We start from the raw sequence: 27,150 nt of genomic DNA on the forward strand, positions 1-27,150 counted from the left end.
CATTTTAATTTAAATCAATTTCCTCAGGTATCATAAGGGGTTCACTACTGACCCATTTATCATTGGATGTTTCTGGCAGGTTTGGTTCAGGAACATGTTGACTATTCAATTACAACTTTAGTGTGTTCTAACCAATGACTATGAAGACTACAGTTATTAATATTCATACCAGCAATCTACAGAACAATAAGATATTGGAGGTATGGTCACTCTTATCCTCATATGGGACAAGCAAATACAATTTAGTATTTGGAAATTAATTATATGAAAATAGAAAGGTACAATGGATGACATATTGAAAATATTACAAATTATGGAAATATGATGTGTTACTGTGATCACGTTTAATGTCAGCAAGGTACTGTACAATTTTATATCTACCTTTATTTTCATTTCCGCTCTTTTGTGTTTAATAATTTTTTAAGAATATGGGATAGCAATTGAGCATTTTCCCCTTCTTTGTGGGGTTTCCTTGTACACTAGCACTGGCAATGATTTAGTAATTTATATCTGTATTTTGGATCTGTTTTTTTTTTACTATTGAGTCCGTGTATTATAATTATTTCTCTGTTGTATTGTTATTGTACATTTTGGGTTCTTTATTATGTGCTTTATTTGTTTTATATAAACAAAGAAAAAAGTATTGCTTTGTCTCTCTCTGTGAATGTATGTTACTGCATGGCTTGTTATTTATGCTTGTTTGCATATTATTTACAGCCCTGATGAAGTTTGACTGTTTGTTTGAATGAAACGTGTTGGCTGGATGTTCATTCTATAGAAATTGTATACTTAAATGTCAAATAAAGGAAGAATATTAAAAAAAAACACAATTGAGGACTTGTGAAGTGTGACATTTCCAGGTGCACCATTCTACTTCTTTAAAACCCACTATTAGTCTTTTGTGATTAGATAGCTGTGCTCTAGTACGCTTGACCTAGAAGTGGTGAAATGCAATTTAGTAGTATCATTTGCACACTCTGACTAATGAAAAATAATATCTGTGGGCTTACAGGAAAAACAAATTCAACTGTTGCATTGATTGGTCCATCAGCGCAAAAGTGATTCTTTGTACTAGTCGACGGCTGCAAATGCAGTTTTTAGCACTGTAACTGGGAGCACAAAATTGAACTACACTAGAAGTACTTCCCAACCCTCTGTTTCTGCAACACCTGTGAGGGAGAATGTGACCTGGTGGATTCTATTCCATGTTTAGAGTTTTCTACCGAAATTGGAACATTTCAAGTTCCCTCCAAACGCCTCTGTTTTGTGATGGAATATTCCAGACCTGGAAAAGCAGTGTCGCGTGACAGGTGGGCTGGGACGGTACCACTGCACTCAGTTGGTCTGAGTCAGACTTTCTCTGGCTTCTTGAAATGTAACGTTTTGAAGCGACCACAGACGAGGTCCGCCCGTTCTCGCCTGCTCGTGCCTGGGCGTCATTTGGCAGTTTGGAGAGACTACTGGTGAACTCCCATCATGATGGGACGAATTATAGTTTATGAGCGGAGGAGCGTCGCGCGCCAGCTGGTACAGGTTTAGTCTGGACGCACCGGTGCACGCCCCTCTGAGGGGACAGGCACCGGCTGCCTGACGAACCTGCAATCAGCCAGTTCACCATCACAGGAGCGCAGCCGCTGGGCAGAGATGGAGGGCGCCTTGACACCGGGAAGCCAGCCCATATACAACCCGGTGAGTAACGCTGCCCCAGCGCTATTTATTTTTAAAGCAGATTTCATTTCTAAATAGTTAAAACATAAACGTTGCTGTGTTATTTTACTTTATATGCAAGTTTGTAAATAGAAGTTTTTCCTGAAAATAGATAATGCATAGGAACATGGGTGTGTAATTTTTTTCGGAGGGGGGGAGTGTGTGCTCCATACATTCTTCATAGAATTTAAGGCCTCTTTTGTGCTAGCTAAGTCGGTGCTTGTTGTTTACTCATTTGTTTTGTGTAGATGTTGCTGTGTTCGCATAATCCTGCCCGTCTGCGCTCGTCCGCGCCGAGGCAGCGCGAGGCTGGGCAGGCTCTGTATAGCAACACATCATTGTTTCGCCGCCTCTGGTTGGGATGATTTCCTACACACGGTCAGAGCTGCTGGTCATAGGGCAAACGTCCAAAGGAGATGCGTGTAAGCCGGTGGACCCTTTAATTGGCCCATACAGCTGCGCCTGTAATGGTTGGTCTCTTAAGAGCCCTACTAAAATATGCTCCTTGGAGAATGCCGCCCCAACCACACGATTACGTGTTGCATCGCGAGATCCACGTATTTGGTGCCTTAATGTTAGATCACTTGTTAAACATCACTTGTCTATCTATGACCTGATAGAGAAAGAGGATCCCGATCTTTTCTTAATGACAGAAACTTGGCTCCAGGACCCCGACTCTGCCATATTGAATCTTGCATTCCCTCAGAACTATACCATCTTTACTTCTAACAGGACCACAAGAGGTGGCGGTATTGCTATGGCAGTCAAATCCTGTTTTCCGGCGGAATGGAAGCCGTCAGGGCTACCCGCTTGTGAAAGCGCCATTTTTAAAGTTGCCTTTTCCCATCAATTTACTTTCAGTGGCCTCCTTGTATACCGCCCCCCCGGCAATGATTTGGTTTTTAGGTCTGCGTTGGCAGACATGGTCAGTCCTATAGCACTCGGCTGTGCCAATTTTAATATTTTGGGTGACCTCAACATCCATTTTGATAATGGATCTTCCACTATCGTGAGCTCTTTACTGGCGGATCTGGAAGCTCTCCAACTGACTCAGCTCGTTACCCTTCCAACCCACTCGGGAGGCCATATTCTTGACCCCTTCTTTTCCACACTAGATGGGTTAAGGTTGTCAGAACCGAGGCTGATGGGGTGGACTGATCACCTGTTAATAGAAGCTTTCTGTCCAGTCCACGATAAGCCTTTTATATCCACAGACAGGCCTATCTTTAAAAGGCCTTGGCATAAGCTTACGTTGGAAGAGTTTTACGGTATACTAGAGCGAAAACCGCTGAGTACCTTCACGAATGTGGATCAAGGATATCAACATTTCTGCGCTTGGATTATAGATGCCTTGGACGCTCTTATACCTTTGCGGTGGTCGAAAGGCCGGACAAAAACACCTAGCCCCTGGTATAATGAATCTCTCGCAGAATTGAAGAAATCCTGCCGTAAAACAGAGAGGGAATGGAGACGTTCCTACGACCCCGCGTTGAAAACTCGATATTTTACTGAGCTGAAGCTCTATCATAGAGCTATCTGCAGAGCAAGAGCTGCATTTTACGCGCAAGAATTTGCTACCAGCCCCAATCCTTCAAAACTGATTTTTAAGGTATTGAAGGATCTTATGAAAAATAGATCCTCATCAGAGGTGATTTGCACAGACTTGCACTGTGACAAATTGGCCTCCTTTTTTGTGGAGAAAGTGGCAAAAATCTATCGTGGGTTTGACACACTCCACAAGGACACACTCCACAAGGATCGATTGGCTTTTACCCCTGTCACGGTAGATTTTGAGCCTCTGGCTATTCTACCTGAATTGTCTAGTGAGGCCTTTGACAGGCTCAGCCTTAAGGTCAAGTCAGGCTCTCCTGCGGACCCGTTAAAGCCAGCCTTCATTAATACACTTTCCCCGCTTTGCCGTGACCCCATATTGAACCTTATCAATATGTCACTGTCTTGTGGAACGGTACCGGTGGCATGGAAACAGGCAGTGGTCACTCCGATATTAAAAAAAGCCAACTCTGATCCCCGACTGCCAGAGAACTATCGACCTATCTCCCTGTTGCCTTGGATTGCCAAAGTAACAGAAGCCCATGTCAACTCTGTTCTGTCCGAACATCTGGCTCGTAACCAGATTCTGGATTCCAGTCAGAACGGCTTCCGGTCAGGACACAGTACCGAGACGGCATTACTTTACATCACGGAACATCTTCGCCAGGTACTTGACTCAGGTCATACTGCAGCGCTTATACTACTAGACCTAAGCGCTGCCTTCGATACTGTGTCCCACCATATACTTATCCAACGCTTACAGGAGGTGGGAGTGACGGATGTCGCTCTCCAGTGGTTTCGGTCTTTTCTGGCAGACCGCTCCTTTAAAGTGGCTATACCACCTGGTCAATCTGCCACCTATCCTTTGGAGCTCGGGGTACCACAGGGGTCTTCGTTGAGCCCAACAATGTTCAACCTCTATGTGAAACCGCTGGCTGGTGTCGTCAAACAGTGGGGTCTTACGATGACCTCATACGCTGACGACACACAGCTAGCGGTGACACTTAGTGAAGACCCTGAGGTGGAGGCCCCCAGATTCCGTGCGGGTCTCTTGGCAGTTGCCGGCTGGCTCCGCACCAACTGCCTCCAGTTGAATGCCACCAAAACGGAGGTATTGGTTCTAGGGAAGCATGCGGAGCAATGGGGAAATCAGTGGTGGCCTTCGGAGCTTGGTGTCACTCCTATTCCAGCTACTGGAGTGAGAAATTTAGGAGTATGGGTAGACTCTGCGTTGACCTTCAGAGATCACACCATGAAGGTGGCTGCCACGTGTTACGGAATTTTGCGTGGTACTAGGCCGGTCCTAAAGTACTTTGATCCCCCTACCAGACAGCTTGTAGTCCAAGCCTCAATACTTTCTCGGCTGGACTACGGCAGTTCACTGCTATTAGGGGTGAATCAAGCGGAGGCCTCTAGGCTCCAAAGAGTACAAAATGCCGCGGCACGAGCCATTGTGGGCCTTCCCAGACACTGTTCAGTGTCTGGTACCATCACGGCCTTGCACTGGCTCCCGGTCAGACAGCGCATTAAATTCAAGGCGCTGTGTCTGGCCTTTAAAATTCTAAAATTTTCGTCGCCGCCGGCACTTGCTCCTCTTCTTATACCCTACAAGCCTTCTAGATCCTTGAGATCAGAGGGGCTTCATCTAGCCATCTGTCCACGCTTCAAGCTGAGCAGAATGGGTGGCAGATCCTTTAGGGTGCTAGCGGCAAGTTTATGGAATTCACTCCCTGTTCACATTCGAGCCCTTGAAGATTTGCTCACCTTCAGGCAGGCGATAAAAACCTTCCTGTTCCCGGCACCTAGTTAATTCCTTTTCTTTTATCATGTGTTATGTTACAGCATCTGTCAGAGCGCCAGGACGCCCCTTTGCTGGGGCAGCTGTGCGCTATAAAAATACCAAATAACATAACATAACATAACATAACACCAAACATAGGGGCCGATTAGGATGGCGGACGGATCGCCACCGCCATGCAGGCGGTGGCGATCCGCCCGCCATCTGTGCCCGTCCGCCACCAATTTTCCCCCGCCATATTACAATGGCGGGGGACCGCGGCGGACAGAAACACCATCCGCCGCTTTTCCGCCCCGGTCGCCTTGCGACCGGGGCAGAAAAGGGTTCATATGGCTGGCGGTGTCTTCTAGACACCGCCAGCCATATTACGATGGCCGGATGCAGATGCCTTTCCGTGGCAGCAATGCCGCCACGGAAAGGCATACGGGCTTTGCTTTGCGGGCCCGTTGCGGGCCCCCAGGGTGAAGGGGGGTGGGGGGAGCACATGGGGGGTACCTATGGTACTCCCCTGCGTTTCACAGTACAACATGGCAGGCACCGCGCGGTGCCTGTCATGTTGTGCTGTGAAACGCACAACATGCATTTTTTACATTGCGGAGGACGTGCTTTTAGCACCGTCGGCCGCAATGTTAAAAATGCGGGATGCACCCGCCACTGTGGCGGGTGCATCCTAATTCGGGGCACGGTACCTCCGCCCTTGTGGCGGACGGTCCCTGCCCCAGGCAGGATGGCGGACGGACTTTGTCCATCCGCCATCCTAATCGACCCCATAGTTTGAGGTTTAGAAGTTCGTTGGTGTAGACAAAGAGGCGGGAATCCAGACGGAACCGTGACTTTCTTCAACCCTACACCTCATTAGGGGAGTAGCTTCCTTTGGATCTGCAGGTGCAGTGGCACCGGGGCCCATGGGCCCATGAAACGCTGATTGTTTCTATAATATAATTCAAACTGCAGCCAGGCTGCTTCTGTATTTCAGAATTCAAAGAACAGCCAGGCTTCCAATTTCCTTTCTTGCACTAGTGTCCATGACACACTGGCCATGCTACTGCACCTCGCACTTCATCTGCTGGCTACAAGGCTGTCCTACTGCCATGCTGGAGTTTTATCAAGGTACAGGAACGGATGGTTGAACACCCCGGCTATCATCCTGGTCTGCATAAGGTGCTGGAAGAAGGTGCAGCAGCACGCCGAAAATAACCATGCTGGAGTTCAGATGATGAATGAGTAACAGAGAAGCCTATATTTTTTTTTCTTGTCACATCTCCTGTGAGGTCAAAGGCAAAGGTCAAATGTGAGGCTATGTTTTCTGACAAATGTATGCTTATTTTTCTTAACTTGGTGATGATTGGTTTTTACTTTTTTTTTCTGAGTGCAAAGTGAGAAGATGTTGTAAAGTATGCTGTGCCACAACCTTGCTGGAGAACAGGGTAGGTCAGTTTTTCCTAACTCACAAAATGTGCCTGTAACATTCACAGAAGAAGGACTGCACCTGCTTTTACGATTTATAAGGGGGAACCCTAAGGACTGGTCCTGCTCCCACCTGTAATCAGGACCAAGAGGTGGACTCCAAACGTCATGTAATACCTGTAAAGAAACTATACAGATATTTCAGTATTTATCAGCAGTTTAAAAAGCACAAATGAAACACACTTTTTAAGATGGAAACAAATATTTTAATAGGATTAAAACAAATTGAGGTACTTGATGAAGTGAAAATAATAAATATTCGCTGAAAATGGATTTCTGCACTTCATCTTTTATGAGCCAGATAGATGTAATCAGTAAAACTGCAGGCCTGCGTGAATTTCAGTGGAAAATATCTTCTCAGTGAATGACAGTTAATTACCACTCCATGCTTCAATAGCATATTTGCAACAATGTACTCCCACACGCACCACTGGCTACAAGCCACCTGTTTTTTTATTTCCGGAGTTTTATATAGTGCAAACTTGACCCAAAGGTATCAGGTATCAGAGCGCTTTACATGAGCACCAGTTGCGTTACAAAAGGATACATTAATTTTTGTTAGGCACGCAGAGAGTAAGGGCCTCATTTATGAGGCCATGCGTCACTTTTACGCCGCCTGTGCGTCACTTTTTTGACGCACCAGCAGTGTAAAAAATGTGCCTTGTTGCACCATATTTACAAAGTGACGCATCTAGGTAGATGCTTCACTTTGTAAACCCCTGCGCTACATTATACCTACGCCAGGTATGTATGCAGGGGGGGGGGCGTTCTGACGCAAGAAAGTGTCATAGAAGTGACGCAGTGAAATCTATAAGATTTCACTGCGCCACTTCTAGACACAAGTGCGTCAATTTCTTACACCTGCCTCACAGCAGGCGTAAGACTGACGCAGGCCCTTTCACATGGGGCTTGCCCCATGTGAAAGGACACATTGCTGGAGTTGCGTCACTTTTGTGACACACTCCAGTAATGCGTCACTTTTGCGCCATACAGATACATCAGAAATACTGACGTATTTGTAACTCCTTGCGCCATGATGCGTCATACTGTAAATATGACGCATCATTGGTGTCCCAAGGAGGGCGAAGTGAAAAGTGACGCATCGCTGTTTTCATTGCTGTTTTCACTGCATCACCAAATGTAATGCAGTGCGCGCAACGAAATTCGTTTTATTTATTTAAATGTTTACTTACCTCTAAAACTCCGTAATCCATACATTACTGCCCTCCACCCTGCCCCTCCCCCTGCCCACGTCACGCCCTACAGAAACACCTACTGCCGACCGCTACTGAAAATACCATCTCCTCTGCCCTAATGGAGGAGCCGCCCCTGGCCTCCTCTACTTTCCGCACGGGGTGGCAGTGACAGTTCATTGTGCAGGGATCTTTTCTTTCCAGTAGGCAGGACGCAGGGGGAAGCGGGCCGTTATCACTCATGGGTGGTAAATCTGGGAGTCCACACATGCGTGAACTTTTGTTTTCTAAGTGCGAGGCTATGCTTCTCAGTTACAGGCTTTTTAATAAAGAGGAAAGGAAACATGTGGGTAGGGCCATGTATTGATATTTGACTGATTTCTGGTCATATGTATTTATTCCTATATTTCTAGATTGGCTTTTTGAACTGGCATGATGGGGAAACGTTCCACTAAGAGATTTCACAAGCACAGCGCAAGCGCTGTGCAGGCAAAATCAAAAAACGACACAAGCAGGTTCCGTCGAGAAAGTTCGCTACATTCCTCTTTCCTATAAATGCTCTCACTTTGAAGTCAGCCGAAACCAAAATAACCTGTCTGCCACGAAAACACTGCTTAACATTTGACCTTGAAGTTTGTGGAAGAATACAGTGAACACAACTTTCACATTGGGCGGGGCACACTGAACCTGGACAGCCTAAAACAAATAAATGCAGCAAATGGTAAGCAAGAAAACATGAACTACAAACCACAGAGCCAATGGCAAGCAATGGGCAGAATGTATTCACAGGTCAACTTTCTGAAAGTACCGAAGATGTCTTTCACATACCACACAGCTGCGCTGGATGGTAAGCTCCGACCTAAAAAGGTAAGCTCCCAGTCCTATGTGGGACATTTTTCATTGCAGCACGGGACCCTTGTTTAGCTCCAATTTAAAAAAAAACTGCTTTGGGAAGCTTGCACAGTAAAAAAACTGTGTAAAGTTGCAAGGCCACCGGCATTGCAACTTTGGCCACCCCTAGCCCTACCATAACTAGTATAATTGCAAGTACTGCTCCTCCTTAAGGGGTCACACTTGGAAAATGTGTGCTGTGTCCTGAGTAGGATTTCCCCCCTCTGATATGGATGAGGGAGGAAAGGTTAAGACCACTTATCCCTTTCTACTGTGGAAGAGCACCAATTAGATGGCTTCTGACTGGCTACATGAGGGGCAAGGATTGGTTACTACAGAATGTAAACATGACTCTCAAACTTTGATTTCAGTCTGCTCTTGCAGTCGCCTTCATGACCCAAAGTCAGTGATAGAAGCTTCTACTCCTGCCAACTCCACAAAACGCGTCCCTACTTCCTGGCTAGGCTCGAGTGGTATGTCGCTTCTAGATATTTGCAATGGCCTCACACACTTCTATAGCACTTCTGTCTATTGTTGTGGTATCTCATGAAGAGGGCTCTCTGGACACCAAGTACTCCAGTAACGTTTGGCTTTTTTGTATATAAATTGTATAGTGGCACACGCCCTTTGGCTTGACTGTGTTCTTTTTATCCTATCTTTATCCTGGGATCACTCAAACGTGTTTACTTTGGTTTAAGGATTGTAATGAGAAGCAAGTGAGAGGTGATATGCAGTGTCCAAACATTTTAGGGAAGGCACGTTTGACTATCTCCTGGGTCAAACAACCAAGCAACAGACTGAGAATCTGACTGAGAATCATTGAAGTAATGACTCTCAGAAAGAAAAGTAGGAGTCAGTGCAATGAAAATTACAGGTAAGAAATTGCAGGGTTAGGAAGCACTGGAACATTTAAAATATTGCTTGCATTGTCCTTTTGAAGCAAATGGCACATTTTGTGGTGTCTTTACATCTAGTTTTGATCTTATGTGTTTTCAATCTTTGCAGCTCCTACCTGCCCTTGTGCCCAGCCAACACTTGTGGCTCTCTTACCAGTGGTCTACCATGGATAGGCGGAGGCAGGGAGGCAGAGAGATCCTATCAGTAACTCTTGTATCTGTTTCCTTACAGCCGATTCCTTTCTGCAGTAGGCTCAATGGCGGACTTCGTGTTGGGATGTGCGTGTATGTCCAAGGGAAGGTCCCACATCATGCTGACAGGTAAGTGCACTGTGACATCTCCCTTTGTCTGTACTGAATAACAGAATGTGATCCAAACTGCATTGATTGAAAGCAATGCATGTCCAAGGAGCTATTGACTAGTCCCAACCGAATAGCAACAGAAGACATTTGCTACATACCTCTTGTAAAGTGCTCTGATACTCTCTAGTCTGATATACATTAGATACAACTGAATAAATGGGAGGACACAAGAACTATGTGTACCTCATCGTGTTTCATCAGAGAAATCGTAAGCTGAAATTTTCCAAAACACAAACTATGGTTAATGTTACATATCAATGCAAATATTGTCTGTGAGACATATGTTCCTCCCCTCATTATTCTGTATGAAGAATCACCATGATCGCTTTCCCAGGAGTTAAACAGATGATAATGACAAACTGATAGGATCGTAGGTAGGTGCCCACCTGCCTCTAAGTTCACGTGCCTAGAGATGAGAGGTCAAGGTATCAGAAGGTGGTCAAATGTATTTTGATGGACCCCAACAAGAAAAGGCTTTACCCCACTAAAATGCATCGTGGATCAAGGGCAATACCGTAGAACATTTTGTGTGGATTTTATAAGCGCTAATTAAACTGTAGAGATTTAAATTCTTTTACCGCTTTATCTAGGTGACTATTTGTTTTCTATGGCAAATGAAAAAAACAAGCATTGGCGAAGCCAAATGGTTTTTGCCTATGCGAGATCTTTGAGCTTTGTCAAAGTTTTTTAGACATCTTGAACAGCAGCGGGGCTGCTGTGCAACATGGCTAAAGAAAAGAAAGTGCTATGACATGGCCAGTGTACATCGTGTCATAGTGCTACTTTGTTTCTTTATTTCTTACTTTCAGCCATGTTGCACAGGGTCCCGTATGCGAGAGCTGTTTCGCTTTGTTAATGTTTCTGTGGGAGGGTTGAACATGGCAGGAGGAACTGGGGTGGACAGGACACTAGGAGGAGGGTGTGAAGAGACAAAAGACAACAGACAGTAGGGGTGAGGTGGGAAGGGCATCAGGACATGGGGAGAAGAGAGGAAAAGGTGAGCAAAACAAGGGAGGGGTGAGGGTGGAGGTGGGAGAAAGACCAAAGATAGTGGGAGAAGGGAGAAAGCAAGCAACAGCGGTTAGAAGGGAGCAAGCAAAACAACAGGAAAGAGGTGGACTGCAAACTCATGCACTCTTAGAGTTCAGCAGCAAAGTAAAACAAGCATTTGCAATACAATAGGTCTCGCATTTACGCGAGTTTAAGCTATTGGCATTGTAAATGGCGATGCCTTTTATTTATGTTTTATAGACCAAAACATTAAAAAAACGCATCATTATTTACAATGTCAATAGCTCAAACTTGTGTAAATGCGAGACCTTTTGCATTACAAATGCTTGCTTTTTTTTGTTTTTGTGCGCAGATAAGCGCGCAACATGCCATACAGGGAGTGTGGCTCTCGGACAACTTCTTGGTACAATGCGATGGTCAGAAGAAAACCCCACTATAAGTAGTGTGCGCATGGGGTTTATGGGTGAGTAGGTATTGTGTGATTCCTCAGCTGCAGATTTTAGGGTTAAGTGCAGTTTGTTGCATGCACTAGACTGCCTGAGGATGCTAGCTTTGAAAAGAGACGAGTATTTACATTTGAAAGGAGGCACAAACATATGTTTTCCACTGCAACGAATGGGACAGAGTATTTTGGAAGTGCCACAGAAGAAAACGTTGTACATTGTTGTCAACAAAATAAGTTTAGGATCCGCCAAACAAGGATCTGTTGACTTGCCCTATGTTTTTTAAATGTATTTTATTGAGTTTTGTCAGCATACATACATATCACACTTCCAGACCCATGTTCTACCTCTCTCCTCCAAGTTGCCGTGGACTGGACGTCTGTGTAACCGTTGATTGCCCGCTCCTTGTGCACACACTCATTCTTTGTGTTTATGCACACACGCTCATGTCACGCCCCCCACACACACACATTCATCCCAAATACCCACCAGTGTCTGAATGCTTTATTTTTACACACATGCACAATATTCCTACACACATGGACAAGCAGATAAGCAGAGTCCCTCTATGCACTCAACCATTGCATGCCCACAAAAATCTTCCTTTATGCGTTCGCACACAGCCACACGCTATGGCAGTAAGCACACGCACAGCACACTCTTTAATGTAGGTACACAAACTCTGCACGTACACACTCACTTTTATTGCATATAGTCACCCACACTTTATATATGCACAGACTCACTTTGCTTGTACAAACACACTCGCTTTATGCACTCACTCACAACCCTTGTATGCACACATGCTTTGTGTGTGGACACACCAGAACAGACTTCCTGCAGGGACTTGTAGGCCATGCCTGTTTGACCGCATCTACACTCTCCTCTGTACAGACATACAATGCCCTTTTGTGTCCTCACCCACACCGTCCATGTGCACACCTTCCCTGCTGCCCAGGGTTGGACTGGCCTAAGGGGCAATTAGGCAGTGCCCGGAGGCCTAGTCTGACAGGCCAGAGTGTAAGACAGTTTTTTGTCTGATTGTGGCCTGTTTTATTATCTGCTGGGTGGGTTTTCATTGTGTATTTCCCTGATATTGTCACAAAAGATGCCTGCAGCAAACACAAATGCATGCAGTCTCCAATTCGCTTTACTCTCTCTCACCTCTCTCTCTCACACACACACACACACACACACTGCTTAAGTTGACGTTCTCACTCTGCCTTTGTGCTCCCCCCACACACAATACCCCTGTTCTACACATTATCGTATGTACACACGCACACACACTGAATTAGAAGAACACACACGTAGACCCACATTTGGAAGAACGGGGCACAGTGGCATTTCCATAAAATGGAAACGTATAAATCTAGGCAATCCTGGGAAAAAGTAATATAGAGATTACTTCGACCTGCAGATATGTCAGAGGACAGCAACAGCTTAGACTTTTTTTACCTGGAGCAGCAGCCGCAGGGGCCTGGCAGTGCAGCAGCAGGAACCCGCGGTATCTCCAGGGCAGAAGCACCTGGCATCGCCGGAGAAGAGTGTCGCCATCGCAGCAGATGCCGTCGCATCACCGGAGAAGTGTGTCGCCGCCGCAGACGCTGTAGTCGCATCACTGAAGATGGGTGTCACCGCTGTCGCATCTCATCACCGAAGCGCCTCGCATCACCGGAGAAGAGTGTCGCCATCAAGTCACTGGAGAAATGTGTCGCCATCACAGCACTGGAGAAGCGTGTCGCCGGGTCTGTCGCGGCTCAGAAGATTTGTTGAGTCGCCGCACGGCCGCCGGGCGTGCACGCATCGTTGTGGCATCAAGAAGAAGACACCATTTTTTTTCATTGCACCGGATCGTCATTGTGTCACGGCGCTGCGGGTGACATCGCCATGGAAGCGGAGTAAGAAACCGAAGCATCACGTCCCATGCAACGAAGAACCGACGCATCCCCGTCTACTACGCAGCAGTAGGGAACTGACGCATCACCGTTCTTGCGTGTAAGGAACCAACGCATCACCTTCTCTGCAACACTTCGTTGTATAGCGTTACGCATCCAAAGGTACATTGATCTTAAAGTGTCGCATTAACCATCTAAAGAGAACTAAGCTATTTCTATCATTTTTAAAGTACAGTGTTGTGGATTTTTGTCATTTGTGGTCTTGTGTTAAGTTTATATAAAAAGACTTATTTTTATATTACAACTTGTGTGGTGTCCATCTGTAGTGTTGTCACTGGGTTACTGTATGTGTTCACAAATGCTTTACACACTGCCTCTGATATAAGCCTGTCTGCTTGTGCCAAGCTATCAACGGGGTGAGCAGGGGTCATTATATGAGTGTACCCTCTTACCCTGACTAGACGCAAGGGTCCCTATTTGGTCAAAGGTACCTACCTCTGCCAACTAAAGACCCCCAAATCCAACACCTCCCTTTTACGTTACTTATGAACCTTTGTCGCCGAGCAGACATGTACACACAAATTGCCACCCAATTTCTTTAAAATACCTCCTGAAAGTGTCTTGATTCTCTCTCTCTTTCTCTCACTTTTTTCTTACAACAAGCAGGCATACACATGCAGGCAAACACACAAACATAAGCAGACACACAAAAGATTTGGGTATGATAAAAGCCATTTTATACTCTTCACATATCATGGCTTTTTTAATTACAACTGCCAGGGGACTGCCATCATTCCTGTGTTTGCACAAATGCACACAATAGTGTGAATGTGATTGACAACACAGGGTCTCAATGGACCCTGCTCTGTCAAGCACAGAGTGATGGTGAGCACCCTCACATTATTCAAATGAGGCCTGGTGAATTGTTCAGCTGGGCGTTAGATCAGGGCTACAGAAGCGGGGCCTTGGCTGCCAGAGACACGTTCCACTCCTGCACACCAGCACTCACAGCCAATGCGCCTACCTTTTCATGAGTACCAGTACTCTCCTCGGCAGTGGAGAAGTGCGGTACTCAGCGTGATAAATCTAACAAGTGCCGGAACTCAGTACCGGTGAGTACAGGCCCATTTAAAGCACTGCTTGTAAGAATATCTTATACGCCTTACTCTTAATATTTCATAAGTCTTACTCTTAACATGGGATATTGTACCTTCAACTGAGACATAAGTGTTCAGTTGATATGTGTGACCTGCACACAGACTTTAATCCCAGCAAGGATTCCTATAATTGTGATCCTTCTGAGATCGATAAAGTGAAAGCCATTAAAAAGGATATTAGTAAAATCTGTTATTTATCGCAACCTGAAACGATAGGAATATCACAAATGTCACAGAAATTAAAAATTACTATTATTACTGTGGACCATATAAATAAAAAAACATCACTGGTTTTCAAAACTGGCTCCCAGTAACTAAACCAGACCCACCACTACAAAACCAGCCCCACCCTTCCAGCCTCCCAGGGAAATGCCGGATGCCCGCTACGGCCAGTCCGGCCCTGGTGCCGACTCTTCTTTTTTCCATTTTTTTATTCACCATTTTTCAGCATTTTCTCTTCAAGCAATGATCTTGACCTGCACAATCATCGTGAGTCTCTTCTCTTCTTATGTGAACAAATAATTCCACTTTAAACTAGCATTTTTAGGTCTGTATTTTGACAGCGCAGCTGTCAAACTGACCTATTGCTTATAATATACATAGAGTAGGCTCTAGGTCCGCCCTTTCCAACCACTGACTTTTTTTTTTATAAGCTTGTTTCAGCTAATGGCTCAAGATTTTGTCAGTCACACACAGATTGGCTCTTCTCGTTTACTGGAAATGACAAGCTGCTACTTGGGGGACACTAGATATATATTTATTTTAAGATAACGTAACGGGGACCACTGCTGCCTGAGGCACATGAATACCAGAGCTCTGCAATTTTTACCTGTTCCATTCATCCATTAATCTGCGCAGAAGAGTTAGGACGGCAAAATGGGAAAATAAAAAGAAATGGAAGGTGCACCTGAAGGGGGAACAGCCTTTACAACGCGGGCATTACCACGCGCTGCCATTACTACGCTGCTTTTACAACGAAAGTCGTTTCAACGACTTGCGCTGGAGAGCGCTGTTGGCAAAGGAATAGTTTAATTTTCTATTCCAACACCTTCCCTACTGTCAACGTGGGCTGGAGTTGGAATAGAAAATTAAACTATTCCACTATCCAGCCCTTACAGCGCAAGTCGACTTGCGTTGTAAAAACAGCATTGTAATGGCACACATGGTAATAGCCCGCGTTGTAGTGACATACATCCACCTGAAGTAGTTGCGGTTCTCGTTCTTAACAATGGGTGGGGTGTGGGAGGGGGAGGTGTGGGGTTAGGGAGAATATAATAAATATATTAAAGAACACTTACCTGCAGCTGCGCTGCCGGCTGCCATCTCGGGATTCCTCTCCTCTGGATCCCTGCGCACTGCACAGGCTCCTAGACGCCAATCAAGATGCTGTTCTAATGAGAGCAGTGCAATGATTGGCCTGAGCGGGCTTGTTTAACGCTCGCTCAAGGCCTAGGAACCCGTGCCTCTGATTCACCCATCTGTATAACAAAGTGCACATGACGGTGTGGGTGGCATGTTTTTTTTTTGGGCATATTTATATAGCTCAAACTTGACCAGAAGGTATTGGAGCGCTTTTACATGAGCACTGGTTACTTACACATTCAGGCACGTGGAGATTACGTGATTTGCCCAGAATCACAGGATGTAGACGCGACCCAGAGGCTCGAACGCTGGTTTCCACCACCAAAGTCGGCAGTCTAGCCGACGGACCAGGTCCTCTCCCCTATTTTAAACAGCTGGACAAACCCTCATGCACACTTTACAGTGTGCACTACTCCCCCTGAACTACTCATGGCCACCCAGCCCAGACTAGGCTGCCTGCAGCAGAAAAAAAAAATGATAATAAAATGGTTTTATTATCTTTTTATTTTTCCTGTTTCTGTCTGCTGCCTGGCACTCAAGCAGGCGGGCGATGCTCCCTGCCATAGCGGAGGAGCCACCGCTGAGAAGGAAGGTGCTTTATATGTTTTGGAAAGTGAAAGGAGGCTGTGTTAAGTTGCACCGCCATAACATTTGAACAGTCCACAAAACCTATTGCTTTTAAGGGAAATAGTGAGCCAAAAACAATGCACCTATTGGAATATTCTTTTCTACAATTTATCAAGTAGCGAATCTTTTAGCAGACCACTAGGTGGCAGTGTCATTCTAGATAGAGCTTCTTTTAAATATTGGGTGTTAAGCTGCGTTCTTTTGAAAATCAGACTTTAGGTGCATGTTTAACAAGCACTGGCAAAGCCAGTAGGCCTTGCCTTTGGTACCTGTTCGCTTTGCCAATGTGTTTTAATGCCACCCATGCTGCACAGCATGATTAAAGAAAAAACGAAGCTGAGAGGGGGGCACGAAAGCAAAACGGAGGACACGGGTAGTTGGGGATGCAAAAAAGGGGAACACAGGTGGGGGAAGCAATACAGGGGTCTGATCCAACAGGGCAGAGAAGCACATTGGGAAATAAAAGCAATACCGGGGGGGCACCAAGGCATGGTGAGACAGAGCAATGAAGAGATGGGGGGGGGGACACTGGGACAGAAACAGCTGGGTCAGAGTCTACGTATTGGCTGAGCTGAATGGACACTCAGCAAATGAGAAGCAGCGAGAAGGACCTTGGGGACATTCTGATGAGCTATGGACCCACTGCAGCTGCCCCATCTTTGTTCAAGCTCCTCCTCCTGTCCCTTGCCGCAACCACCTTCAATCTCTCAATGCTCATAAGTGATTTGTGGTACCAAACCGATGCCTGGCCTCAGATTAAGTGTTTTGCAAGCAGCCACTCTCTCTTCTTCTAAGCCCAAGACAGAGGGGCATAAGTGCATCTTCAGCTCTGTTAAGTACCACGCATCAAGGGTTAGGGAAATTAATTTTAAGGCTGTTGTCTACAACACAGCATTAAAATGCATTGGTCACGCATATATAGCTCCCTGACACGCTTTGGGGATCACGAGTGTAGTGTGACAAATGGGGCAAAACAAAGTGATTGTCACAAGAATTTAATAGTATAAATACAAAAGGACCCGCTGGGAGCAGGATAGAAATAACAGGTGATTACGGGCGCCAGCTGTCAAGTGCCTGACAGTCAAGCTGACGTCATTTAAATAGTAAGTGAACATTCCATGATCTGTCATAGTGATGTCAGATCATGGAGATAGAAAATGCACTGCATACAAAATACATACAGGGCCTAACAATACAGGAAGTACAACATCTCCCTTTATCCCATATGAATAACAACTATTATATATTGATAATCACTCCATTACATAGTCTTTGAATCTTCCAGGAAGATTTATGACTCTTCCACCTCTAGAAGATAATCCTTCTACATTTCTATGAACAATATCATGAGCAGGTTCACTATATTCAGCAGTGTCAACATTTCCAGAACTCAAGTTTGCGCCACCATGCATTATAACAGAGTCATTTTCATCCATAGAGGTTCTCCTTGAGTTTACTATAAACTCCGAAGAATCCCTGTAACTGTCATTGATATGCTCTGCCATGGAAGTATTAGGCATGTCATCCCATTCAAGAACACTATCATCAACGCTACTTTCATGGTTTTCCTCATCTCTCATTATAATGCACTCTTGCCCTGGTTTTAGTTTCACCACATGGTCTTTACTTCGCCATCCTTCGCCTTCCACTAAAACTGCACCATTGGTAGCTCTGCCAACTCTTTTGGGTTTACCGTATTTGGACTCTCCCTTACTCACCATACCTGGTTTTTTCACTAAAACCCAATCTCCAGGTTTTATACATTTGACTTTCGCCCTGTTAACCATGTCGGCATATGCATTGGTAGTTTTTTGTTTTCTTTCAATGTTCTCTTTCACTCCTAACTCCTCATCATTTATCACTTTAGATTCAGTTGCAACACTACTCCATCCGCCAATCTTAGGCGTTAAGATATTGTTACACGATCTCCCTCTCATCAAGAAGAAAGGAGTGTGTTTGGTGGCATCTTTCGGAGTATTATTGTAGGTATTGACCTTCACCCTTATGAAATCTTTCACATCCACTTTGTTAGCAATTGCCATTTGAATTCCCTTTTTAAAGAACCTGTTCAGTCTCTCAACCAGGCCATTACTCTTGGGGCTGTACAAAGGAGTTTTCTCTTGAGCAATGCCTGACTCTTTTAGAAATTCGGTCATGTTGCTTGAAATTAATTGCGAACCGTTGTCTGACACCAGAATCTTTGGTTGCCCTTCACTATCAAAAAATTTTTTCCAAAAATCTATGACAATGTCAGTTGTGACAGCATGTACGAATTTGTAACAAACCCATTTAGAATAATAATCCACTAACACAATCAGGTACTTACTGACATTTGGCAGTATATAAAACGGTCCGGCGAAGTCGATTGCGACTTTTGCCCACGGACCATTCGGAATTTCAACCTTCTGCAACACATTTTTCTCAATTTTCCAGTGCTTATCAGACTTCAAACACTGTTCACACTTGTCCACATAGCTCCTTACCTCATTGTCCACCCCAGGCCACCAGTAATGCAACCTGAGAATGTTTCTAGTGGCGGTGACGCCAGGATGCCCTTTGTGAGCTAGATTTATGATTTTTTGTCGTAGTTCATAAGGCGGCACAAAGACTTCGCCTCTTTTCAAATAGCCACTTTCCATCGTCAACTCATCACTCACTTGCTGATAGCTCCTTAGTTCACTAGGTAAGTTCCTTATGGGAGGCCAAGAACTTCGCACATACTTCTGCACTGTGGCTAAAACCGTATCCTTTGCAAATTTTTCCTGCCATTCCTTCTCCGCTATGGATCCTTCACACATGACAGTTGCATCAATCAGAGCTACTACACATTCAGTGTCATCCATTGACTCCTCCTTTAAATTTTGAATTGGCAATCGTGACAAACAATCAGCTCTGCAGTTTTTTCCCCCTTTGATGTGCTCTATTACATAATTGAACTCCTGTAATTTAGACATCAATCTCAGTAGTCTTGAGCTAGCATTTCCGTTGCCACGTCCCGTACCATTCAGCATATAAACTAGAGGTTTATGATCCGTCACAAGAGTGAAACTTTTACCCCATAGATAATCTTTGAGCTTGTGCACAGCCCACACGCATGCTAAAGTCTCACGCTCAATGGTACTATAGTTTTTTTCGGTTTCATTCAGTCTCCTTGAAATAAAAGCAATAGTATTCTCCTCATTTCCAGATTTTTGACAAAACACAGCGCCGATCCCTTCATTGCTAGCATCTACAGTCACTATATTCTTTAATTGTGGATCATAGGGTTTCAATGCAGGTGCCGTAGCTATTTCCTCCTTCACTCTTTTGAAAGCTACTTCTTGCTCGGTCGACCATTTGAACACTGCGTTTTTTCTCAAAAGCATCCTGAGTGGTTCAACTTTATAAGAATAATTCTGCAAAAACCTGGAATAATATTCACTGAGTCCCAGAAAACTTTTAAGTGCATCCTTATTTCTTGGTTCAGGAGCATCCCTTATAGCTTGAACAAGATCATCCTTAGGAAGAATTCCGTCTGCAGACAACACATGCCCCAAATATTCAATTTCACTTGTCAAGAATTTACATTTGTCTTTTGACACTGTCATGCCTCTCTTTTTAATGACACCCAAAACCTTGTCGATAAGTTGCAAGTGGTCCTTTTCAGTTTCAGAATGCAAAAGAATATCGTCCTGAAAGGCTTCAACACCTTTCATTCCTCCAAACAGTAAGTCCATAAGTTTTTGAAACACACCAGAAGATGATGCTAACCCAAAAGGTAACCTCACATACCTGAAAGCTCCGTAGGGTGTAATAAATGTAGTCAGCTCCTTTGACCTTTCAGATAGACAGACTTGGTGGTAGGCAGCTCTTAAGTCAATTAATGAAAAAAATTTGGAACCGGACACCGATTGAAGGATGTCCTGAATCTTAGGTAGTGGGTGACAATTCACTAAAATGTTTCTATTTAAAGATCTCAGGTCCACACACAACCTGATGTCTCCTGTTTTCCTCTTCTTGGAAACGACAATTGCAGAAATCCATTCGGATTCTTCCGCTTCTTCAATTACACCTTCCTTGGTCAGTTTCTCTAGTACCTCTTTAAGCTCTTTTTTGATTGACAAAGGCACAGTTCTTACCTTATGTTTGCATGGCATGGCACCCTCTTTCAATTTAATATCATGAGTAAAACCCTTGACACAACCAATACTGTTTCTGAATATTTCTACATGTTTTCCCAGTATACTGTTCAAATCAGAATAATTACTCTCAACATTTATATTGTTAACCCAATCTTCTCTCAAAATAACTGGATCTTTGGCACCTGGCACTAATATGACTCCTAATTGGGCTAGGTCTCTCCACCCTACCAATATCCTCCCCTTTTCAGCTACATATATTTTGGTTTCAATGGATCTTCCCCTGAAAGTCACTGTGTCATTGAAATAGCCTAACATGTTTATTTCCTTCTCACCAAATGCTTTGGGGTTTATATCTGAATCAGTGAGTGGTACATTTTTCCATTTCTCTTCAAATAGTACATCAGAAATTGTAGTTATAGGTGCACCTGAATCAGCAGTGAATTTTAGTTCAACATTCCCAATAGTAACATCCCCAATTGGGCCTACAATCTTACCATCTACCATTTCAACATAAAGAATGATATTCGAACACATTTCCTCATCAAAATTTCCCACCGTGTTAATACTCATGTTATTACCTGATGTCTTTGTCTTACATAAAGTTGAATAATGGCCATATTTCTTGCATTTTACGCATTTCTTACCAATAGCGGGACAATTTTTGTAATCCGCTAGATGGTCATTAGATCCACATCTAAAACAACACATTTGCTTACCTCCTAATTTCTTATCCCATACATTCTTTCCAAAAGTCTTACCATCACTTTTCTTTTTGTCCTGCAAGTAAAATACATTAGTGTTATTCCCAGCATGTGATAATTCTCTGGTAGATACAAGTGATCTTTCTATACCCCTAGCAATATCTAAAACTTCCTGCAATGTAGGTCTTTTGCAAGCCAGCAACCTTTCCTGGACTTTCTTTGAGAAACAGTAGAAAACGATCTGATCTCTTATGTAAATATCAGTCATTTCATCATATTCACATTCAACAGCAAGAATCCTTAGACAAGCAATATATTCATCAACAGTCTCCCCTTCCTGTTGCTTCCTTAAAGCAAACCTATGTCTAGCAACCATTATGTTATTTTCCTCATCGAATTGTTTTTCAAGTCTTTTTAAGGCTTCATCATATTCATTCATGGGTATAAAAGTTCCAGGTGGGTTTTCAAATTCAGGCAGACTGTCAAAAACGTCCTGCCCAGCCTTTCCCAATAGGCCAAACAATAAAGAACATTTCCTTTCTGCGTCAAAAGCTTTCCCATCAATGGATACTATATAATTTTCAAAAGCCCTTTTCCATTTCTTCCACTTCATAGTAGGTTTGCCAGGCTCTTCTAAGAAACGGGGTGGTGCACAAATATTGTTGCTCTCAGCCATGTTTTCCTATGTAAAAATATTGCTTAGAGAAAATATCTGTATCCTCAAAAAATTTAAAATTCTCAACAGTATTTGTTCCAAAATATTTAATTGCTCATATCATGTAAAAAGATTAAACTGTTTAAATTACCGCTTTACCAGAGTTAATCTTCCTTCAAAAAATGACTAAAATTTCATTATAATCAGTGCTCGGCATGAATCTCCATCAACTCTCGATGTTTATTTATGTGAGTGAAATAACTTAAAAATGGCCGCACGCTGCCACGTAAGATGACGTGGTATAATTGCGGGCCAATCAGAACTGACGAGGAACCTCCCAGAATGCTTCACGCGTCACAGCTGAGGAGAATGACAACCTCTAGCGAACGCTTGCACCTGACAGGATTTTGCGCCAGCAAGTAAGTCCTCGCAGCAGCCGCTTTCTGCCGACAGTTTCCTCAGCGCTCGCCTCAGCTTCCGACAAAGTCAATTTCAAACACAAGCTCAATATGCTTTGGACTGATTAAAGCACAGTCGCATATACCTCCGCTTGCGGCTTAAGTCAATTCTGAGTCGCGCTCCGCTCCAATTTTGACTCACGCCGTCAAATCCTTTAATTAATTAAATTACTGCAGCGCTTCTTATGTGACACCGCTTACGCGTGGCAAGTACTCACACCGTGAAGTATTCCGTCTGTCCGCTTCACCTCTCTTCCTACATGACAGGTTTCATCAATCAAACCTGGAGCGATAGGAATTTTCAAATTAAATACCCGCAGGTCCTTTGCTCGATCTCCCGTCCTCGTCGCCAATTGTAGTGTGACAAATGGGGCAAAACAAAGTGATTGTCACAAGAATTTAATAGTATAAATACAAAAGGACCCGCTGGGAGCAGGATAGAAATAACAGGTGATTACGGGCGCCAGCTGTCAAGTGCCTGACAGTCAAGCTGACGTCATTTAAATAGTAAGTGAACATTCCATGATCTGTCATAGTGATGTCAGATCATGGAGATAGAAAATGCACTGCATACAAAATACATACAGGGCCTAACAATACAGGAAGTACAACAACGAGGTACTCCAAAAAACAGCCTTGTGTGCAGCATGTTAGCTTTGCACTGCAGCTCCGCCCATGAAGCATCTTAGCCTGCTGGTGGGCCTGGAGCACTTGTTGTTAAGATGACAAGGATCACAAAATACATAGTATCTTTCCTGTGCTCAAAAACAGATTGTACTCGCTCTGTCAGCCCTGCTGGCCTCTCTGATATGGGAAACATCCATTACAACGCAGTCATTACAACCACCTACCTTTACAATGCATCTGTTACAATGCAACAGCCATTACAATGCATGCCATTACAACGCATGTCACTACAACGCATACCATTACAACGCATGCCATTACAACACATTATAAGGTAAGTAATGGAGATTTTTTTAGTATTATGGTGGTTATGGGCTTTGGGGTACATGGGAATAGTAATTTGTACCCCTACTCTATCCAACACTTTCCCTACTGTTGCACTCACTGGTGTGGGAATAGTAATTGTTACCCCTACACTATCCAACACTTACCCTACTGTTGCACTCACTGGCCTGGGAATAGTAATTTTTACCCCTACACTATCTAACACTTACCCTACTGTCACCCTAAAAGTATTATTGTTATAATGGTTTGCATTGTAATGGAATGCAATGTAATGGTAGGTTTTAAAAATGCATTGTAATGGCATACGCTGTAAAATCATGTGATGTAATGGTAGTAGCGATGTAAAGACTGCATTGTAAAAGCATGCGTTGTAACGTCATATATTCCTCTGAGACACGTGTAGCTGTTGGATCTTGCAGCACAAGTGGGGCTACTAATTGTGTATTTGGCTATGTTTCCTATACTCTCTGGTGCATATCACTTCGTAGAACTTTGGAAGAGATAAGTATCGGAGGTAAAGTGGTGCTTTCATGCACGAAAGAGGTCATCTAGTGGCATATGGGTATGAATGAAACAATAAACATGGCTAAATGGGAAGAGGTGCAGCAATCTGTTGTTGCCAGATAAAAGAAAAAAGGCAACACAATTTCTGTGGTGATATAGTATAACGTTTATATAAAGCGCCCAGATGGTGAATCAGATCCGTGGAACTGGAATCTGAACTTCAACTTGCAATCTGTAGGCCAGTTTCTTTTATACATTTGTGACTACAAATATGTCATACATTTGCATATCTGATCATGCATTTGCTTAAGCCAAACATTATCTCAAAAAGTGATACTTTCTGCAAAAACAGATAATCACACGTTTATGGAATGCGACTCATGTGCACGTGTTATTCGTTAAGCTTCCAAACTGCTGCTTGTACTACCATTTGTCCTTGGCTTGTCTCTTTGAAGCCTAGAAATGCTCTAGTCCCATCATGTCTACTGCTCTACAAGGCCTAATCTCCCACCTGTCCTCTCCCTCTGTACTACATTATCTATATATTTTCTTAGAGACTTGTTCTCATAATGCGCACCTGTAACTTTCCATTTCTGCTGTGTCTAATTATATTTCTCTATTCTACTGAAGCTAATGTCTACTGCCCTACCCCCTGAAACTGACTCTATTGTCTTGTTTTATTCTACTAGCTTAGGCCTGTATTTCTCCTTTAATACGTACATCTGTACATGACTTTCTGCTGATGCTTACATTGGCATGAGTGGGCCTTCTTCATTTTCTACAACACTGTGACGCATTTTGTCCAACCTCGCTAACCTAAAGTGCCTGAGAAAATATTGGTCAGTTTCAAGAAAGAATCAGAAATTAAAAAATAACCCTTTTGTGACGAAATCACAAAAAAGCCTGCAGGTACGTCAAGACTAACTAGAGAAAACTGTCAAAAGCAAAAAACATAAAAGTAAAACGTCCTTTCTTAAAGGTAAAAAAACAAAATCCTGTCCCACCATGTTGGTAGTAATACTTTATTCGATATTTCCATATCATAAAAGTACAGACATTTACTAGACATAAAACCAATGTACAAAAAGTATTACATGCATTTCATCTTTACAAGCATTTACAATGCAACGGTTTCGCCTTTGGAAAATTTAGAGCTATTGGCAATGTAAATGACAATGCCATTTATTTATCTGTTTTCAAAACCAACACATAAATACAAATTTTGTCATTTACAATGCCAATAGCTCAAACTTTTCCAAAGGCGAAACCGTTGCATTGTAAATGCTTGTTCTAGTTTCTGAATGAAACGTTTTTCTCCTGTTTCCTTAATATGAAAGACTACATGCAGTCCTTTTGTATCTAACTGCTTAAACTAAAGCCTGTGAGCTATCTATAATCTCACCTCTTCATGATCGTACCGCCCCTAGCCCTAAAATGTAACTACCCACAGCCCTGCTCCCCCAACCCCAATCAGACCTGGGCCGCTATACAAAACCCTTGTGTGTAGTTTTGTATATCTGTCTCTCTGCTTTCTGTAATTGTCTTCACCTATGCCCCGTCTGTGGCGCGCTGCTGTTTTCCACCTTTGTGTTTTATATTTATTACATACACTGCCTCAACTCAGTTTGAAACTCCTTGCTCCCTTCCAGCCACCCTGCTCCCGATTCTCTGCACAGCTTAATAATCCATCAACCAGCCCTCCGTATGTTACTGATGTCCCTTCTTTTGAAGTAAAAGTAATTGCAACTTTTCTGAAACGGGGAACAAGTTTCTCGTGATTTGTTTCGTACTGCATTCTTTTGCCTAATACTGTTCTCTCTTTCGCAATAAGATAGTGTTTCTGTGAATTCTACAAAAGATACACAGTGCAATGGGAGGGCTTCCGCTTTTAGTCCAGAAAATAAAATGCTCAAATCACTGATGCTGATCCTTTTTTATTTTAATAACTGAACAAACACTGTGTGCCTCAGTCACAAAGGCCCAAAGTGTTTAGTTATTTCTTATGTAAACGTGCGTTTGTTTAAGTGTCTGCATTTACACCCTTACAAAAAAAAACACAGGGGTGTCCTAGGGAATGAGGGCACGTACTCCCCTCCTCATATCTTGGGAAAGAGTTTAACTCACTATCGCACACCTCAACACCACACAAGCAGAACGCCTAGGAATGCTGGCAGCCAGGAGCACTCAGCTGCTCTGGAGAGCGAGTAGGGAAATGTTATGCTAAATGCACTTATACAGCGCTTAGTACCGCGTGCTCAATATCCGCAGCGCTTAAATAATTCGTAGACGCAGATAACAGCAAGATCAGGGAAGACAGACGAAAAATTCACACTAGTTGCTAATCCTGATGGCAGAGCGCGTTTAGTGGAATGTGTAACATGGAGCGGTGCGGAGAACTGCGGGACCCGAAACATGAGAGCAGCCCGGAGTGCAGGGATCGGTGAGTCCCTCACACTAACTGTGCCATCTGCGACCCGGGTCCCCGGAAGCGAGACCGGGGTGGGACGCTTGGCAGAGGGGCGCTGCATGCCTCTTGTAGGGGGTGGAAGGTGGTGCAAATGTAGGTATCAAAGGCAGGTGCCCCCGACCAAGGACCCCCACTAGTCGCAGATGCTCCAAGATCGAGTCAAGGCGGAAAGAAGGGCGCACAGGTGAGGCGAGGCATCATTTGACCTCTGCGCAAAACGCATTGGCATCGAGGCATTTTATTGTTTTAAATGTCAGGGTGCGTGGGGAGGGCGGGGAGGGAGGTGCGAGTTAGGCTGACCCTCTGAAAAAAAAGAGTAAACCAGTCCGGAGAAAACAAGTCGGCAATGGGTGAAATGTGGGAGAAGGCGGGGCGGGGGACCCGGGCCTAAGGAGAGCTGCGGGCGGAGGGAGGGGGGGGAGCGGGACTAAGGAGAGCTGCGGGCGGGGGGATGGAGGGGGGAGCGGGACTAAGGAGAGCTGCGGAGGGAGGGGGGGAGCGGGACTAAGGAGAGCTGCGGACAGAGGGAGGTGGGAGCGGGACTGGAACAGAGCAACAGGTCATTTCGCGATTCGGGGGCGTGTTTGCGTGCTCTCCCCTTCCCATTGGCTGGAAGGTAAAATTCCAGCCAATGGGAAGAGGAGAGGGCGTGACTTAAAAAAAGACACGGAAACGCCCCCGAATCGCGTCAAGGCGGGCCCTGAACTCAGTGACGCTCCTCTCCTCCAATGGCTGGCCAGCATTTACGAGGCCAGCCAATGGAGAAGAGGGGCGTGTTCAGGCCCCTATACTATTAACAAAAGATTTCGGCTCCGCCCACCCACTGCTTAGGCAGTGGGACGGTAGCCGAAACCTAAAAATGATTAAAAAAACTTTTTACAATAAAAAGTAATTACAGAAGGCGAAAG

At 44.3% G+C, this 27,150-nt stretch overlaps 1 protein-coding gene across 5 annotated transcripts in view; it reads left to right on the forward strand.

The window, feature by feature from the left end:
* The first annotated feature begins 1,446 nt into the window (after positions 1-1,446).
* Positions 1,447-27,150, forward strand: part of LOC144782056 (galectin-4-like) — a 141,243-nt gene continuing 115,539 nt past the window's right edge. For 3 of the 5 annotated variants that reach the window (XM_078661195.1, XM_078661199.1, XM_078661197.1), the window contains exons 1-2: positions 1,447-1,689; positions 9,736-9,824. In XM_078661195.1, the coding sequence (XP_078517321.1) occupies positions 1,645-1,689; positions 9,736-9,824 (134 nt within the window). In that variant the 5' untranslated portion in view covers positions 1,447-1,644. The remainder of the gene's footprint in view (positions 1,690-9,735; positions 9,825-27,150) is intronic. The other 2 variants (XM_078661196.1, XM_078661198.1) reach the window with 1 other exon arrangement.

This window comes from Lissotriton helveticus, chromosome 9, assembly GCF_964261635.1.
Source record: "Lissotriton helveticus chromosome 9, aLisHel1.1, whole genome shotgun sequence".
NCBI classification, from domain to species: Eukaryota; Metazoa; Chordata; class Amphibia; order Caudata; family Salamandridae; genus Lissotriton; species Lissotriton helveticus.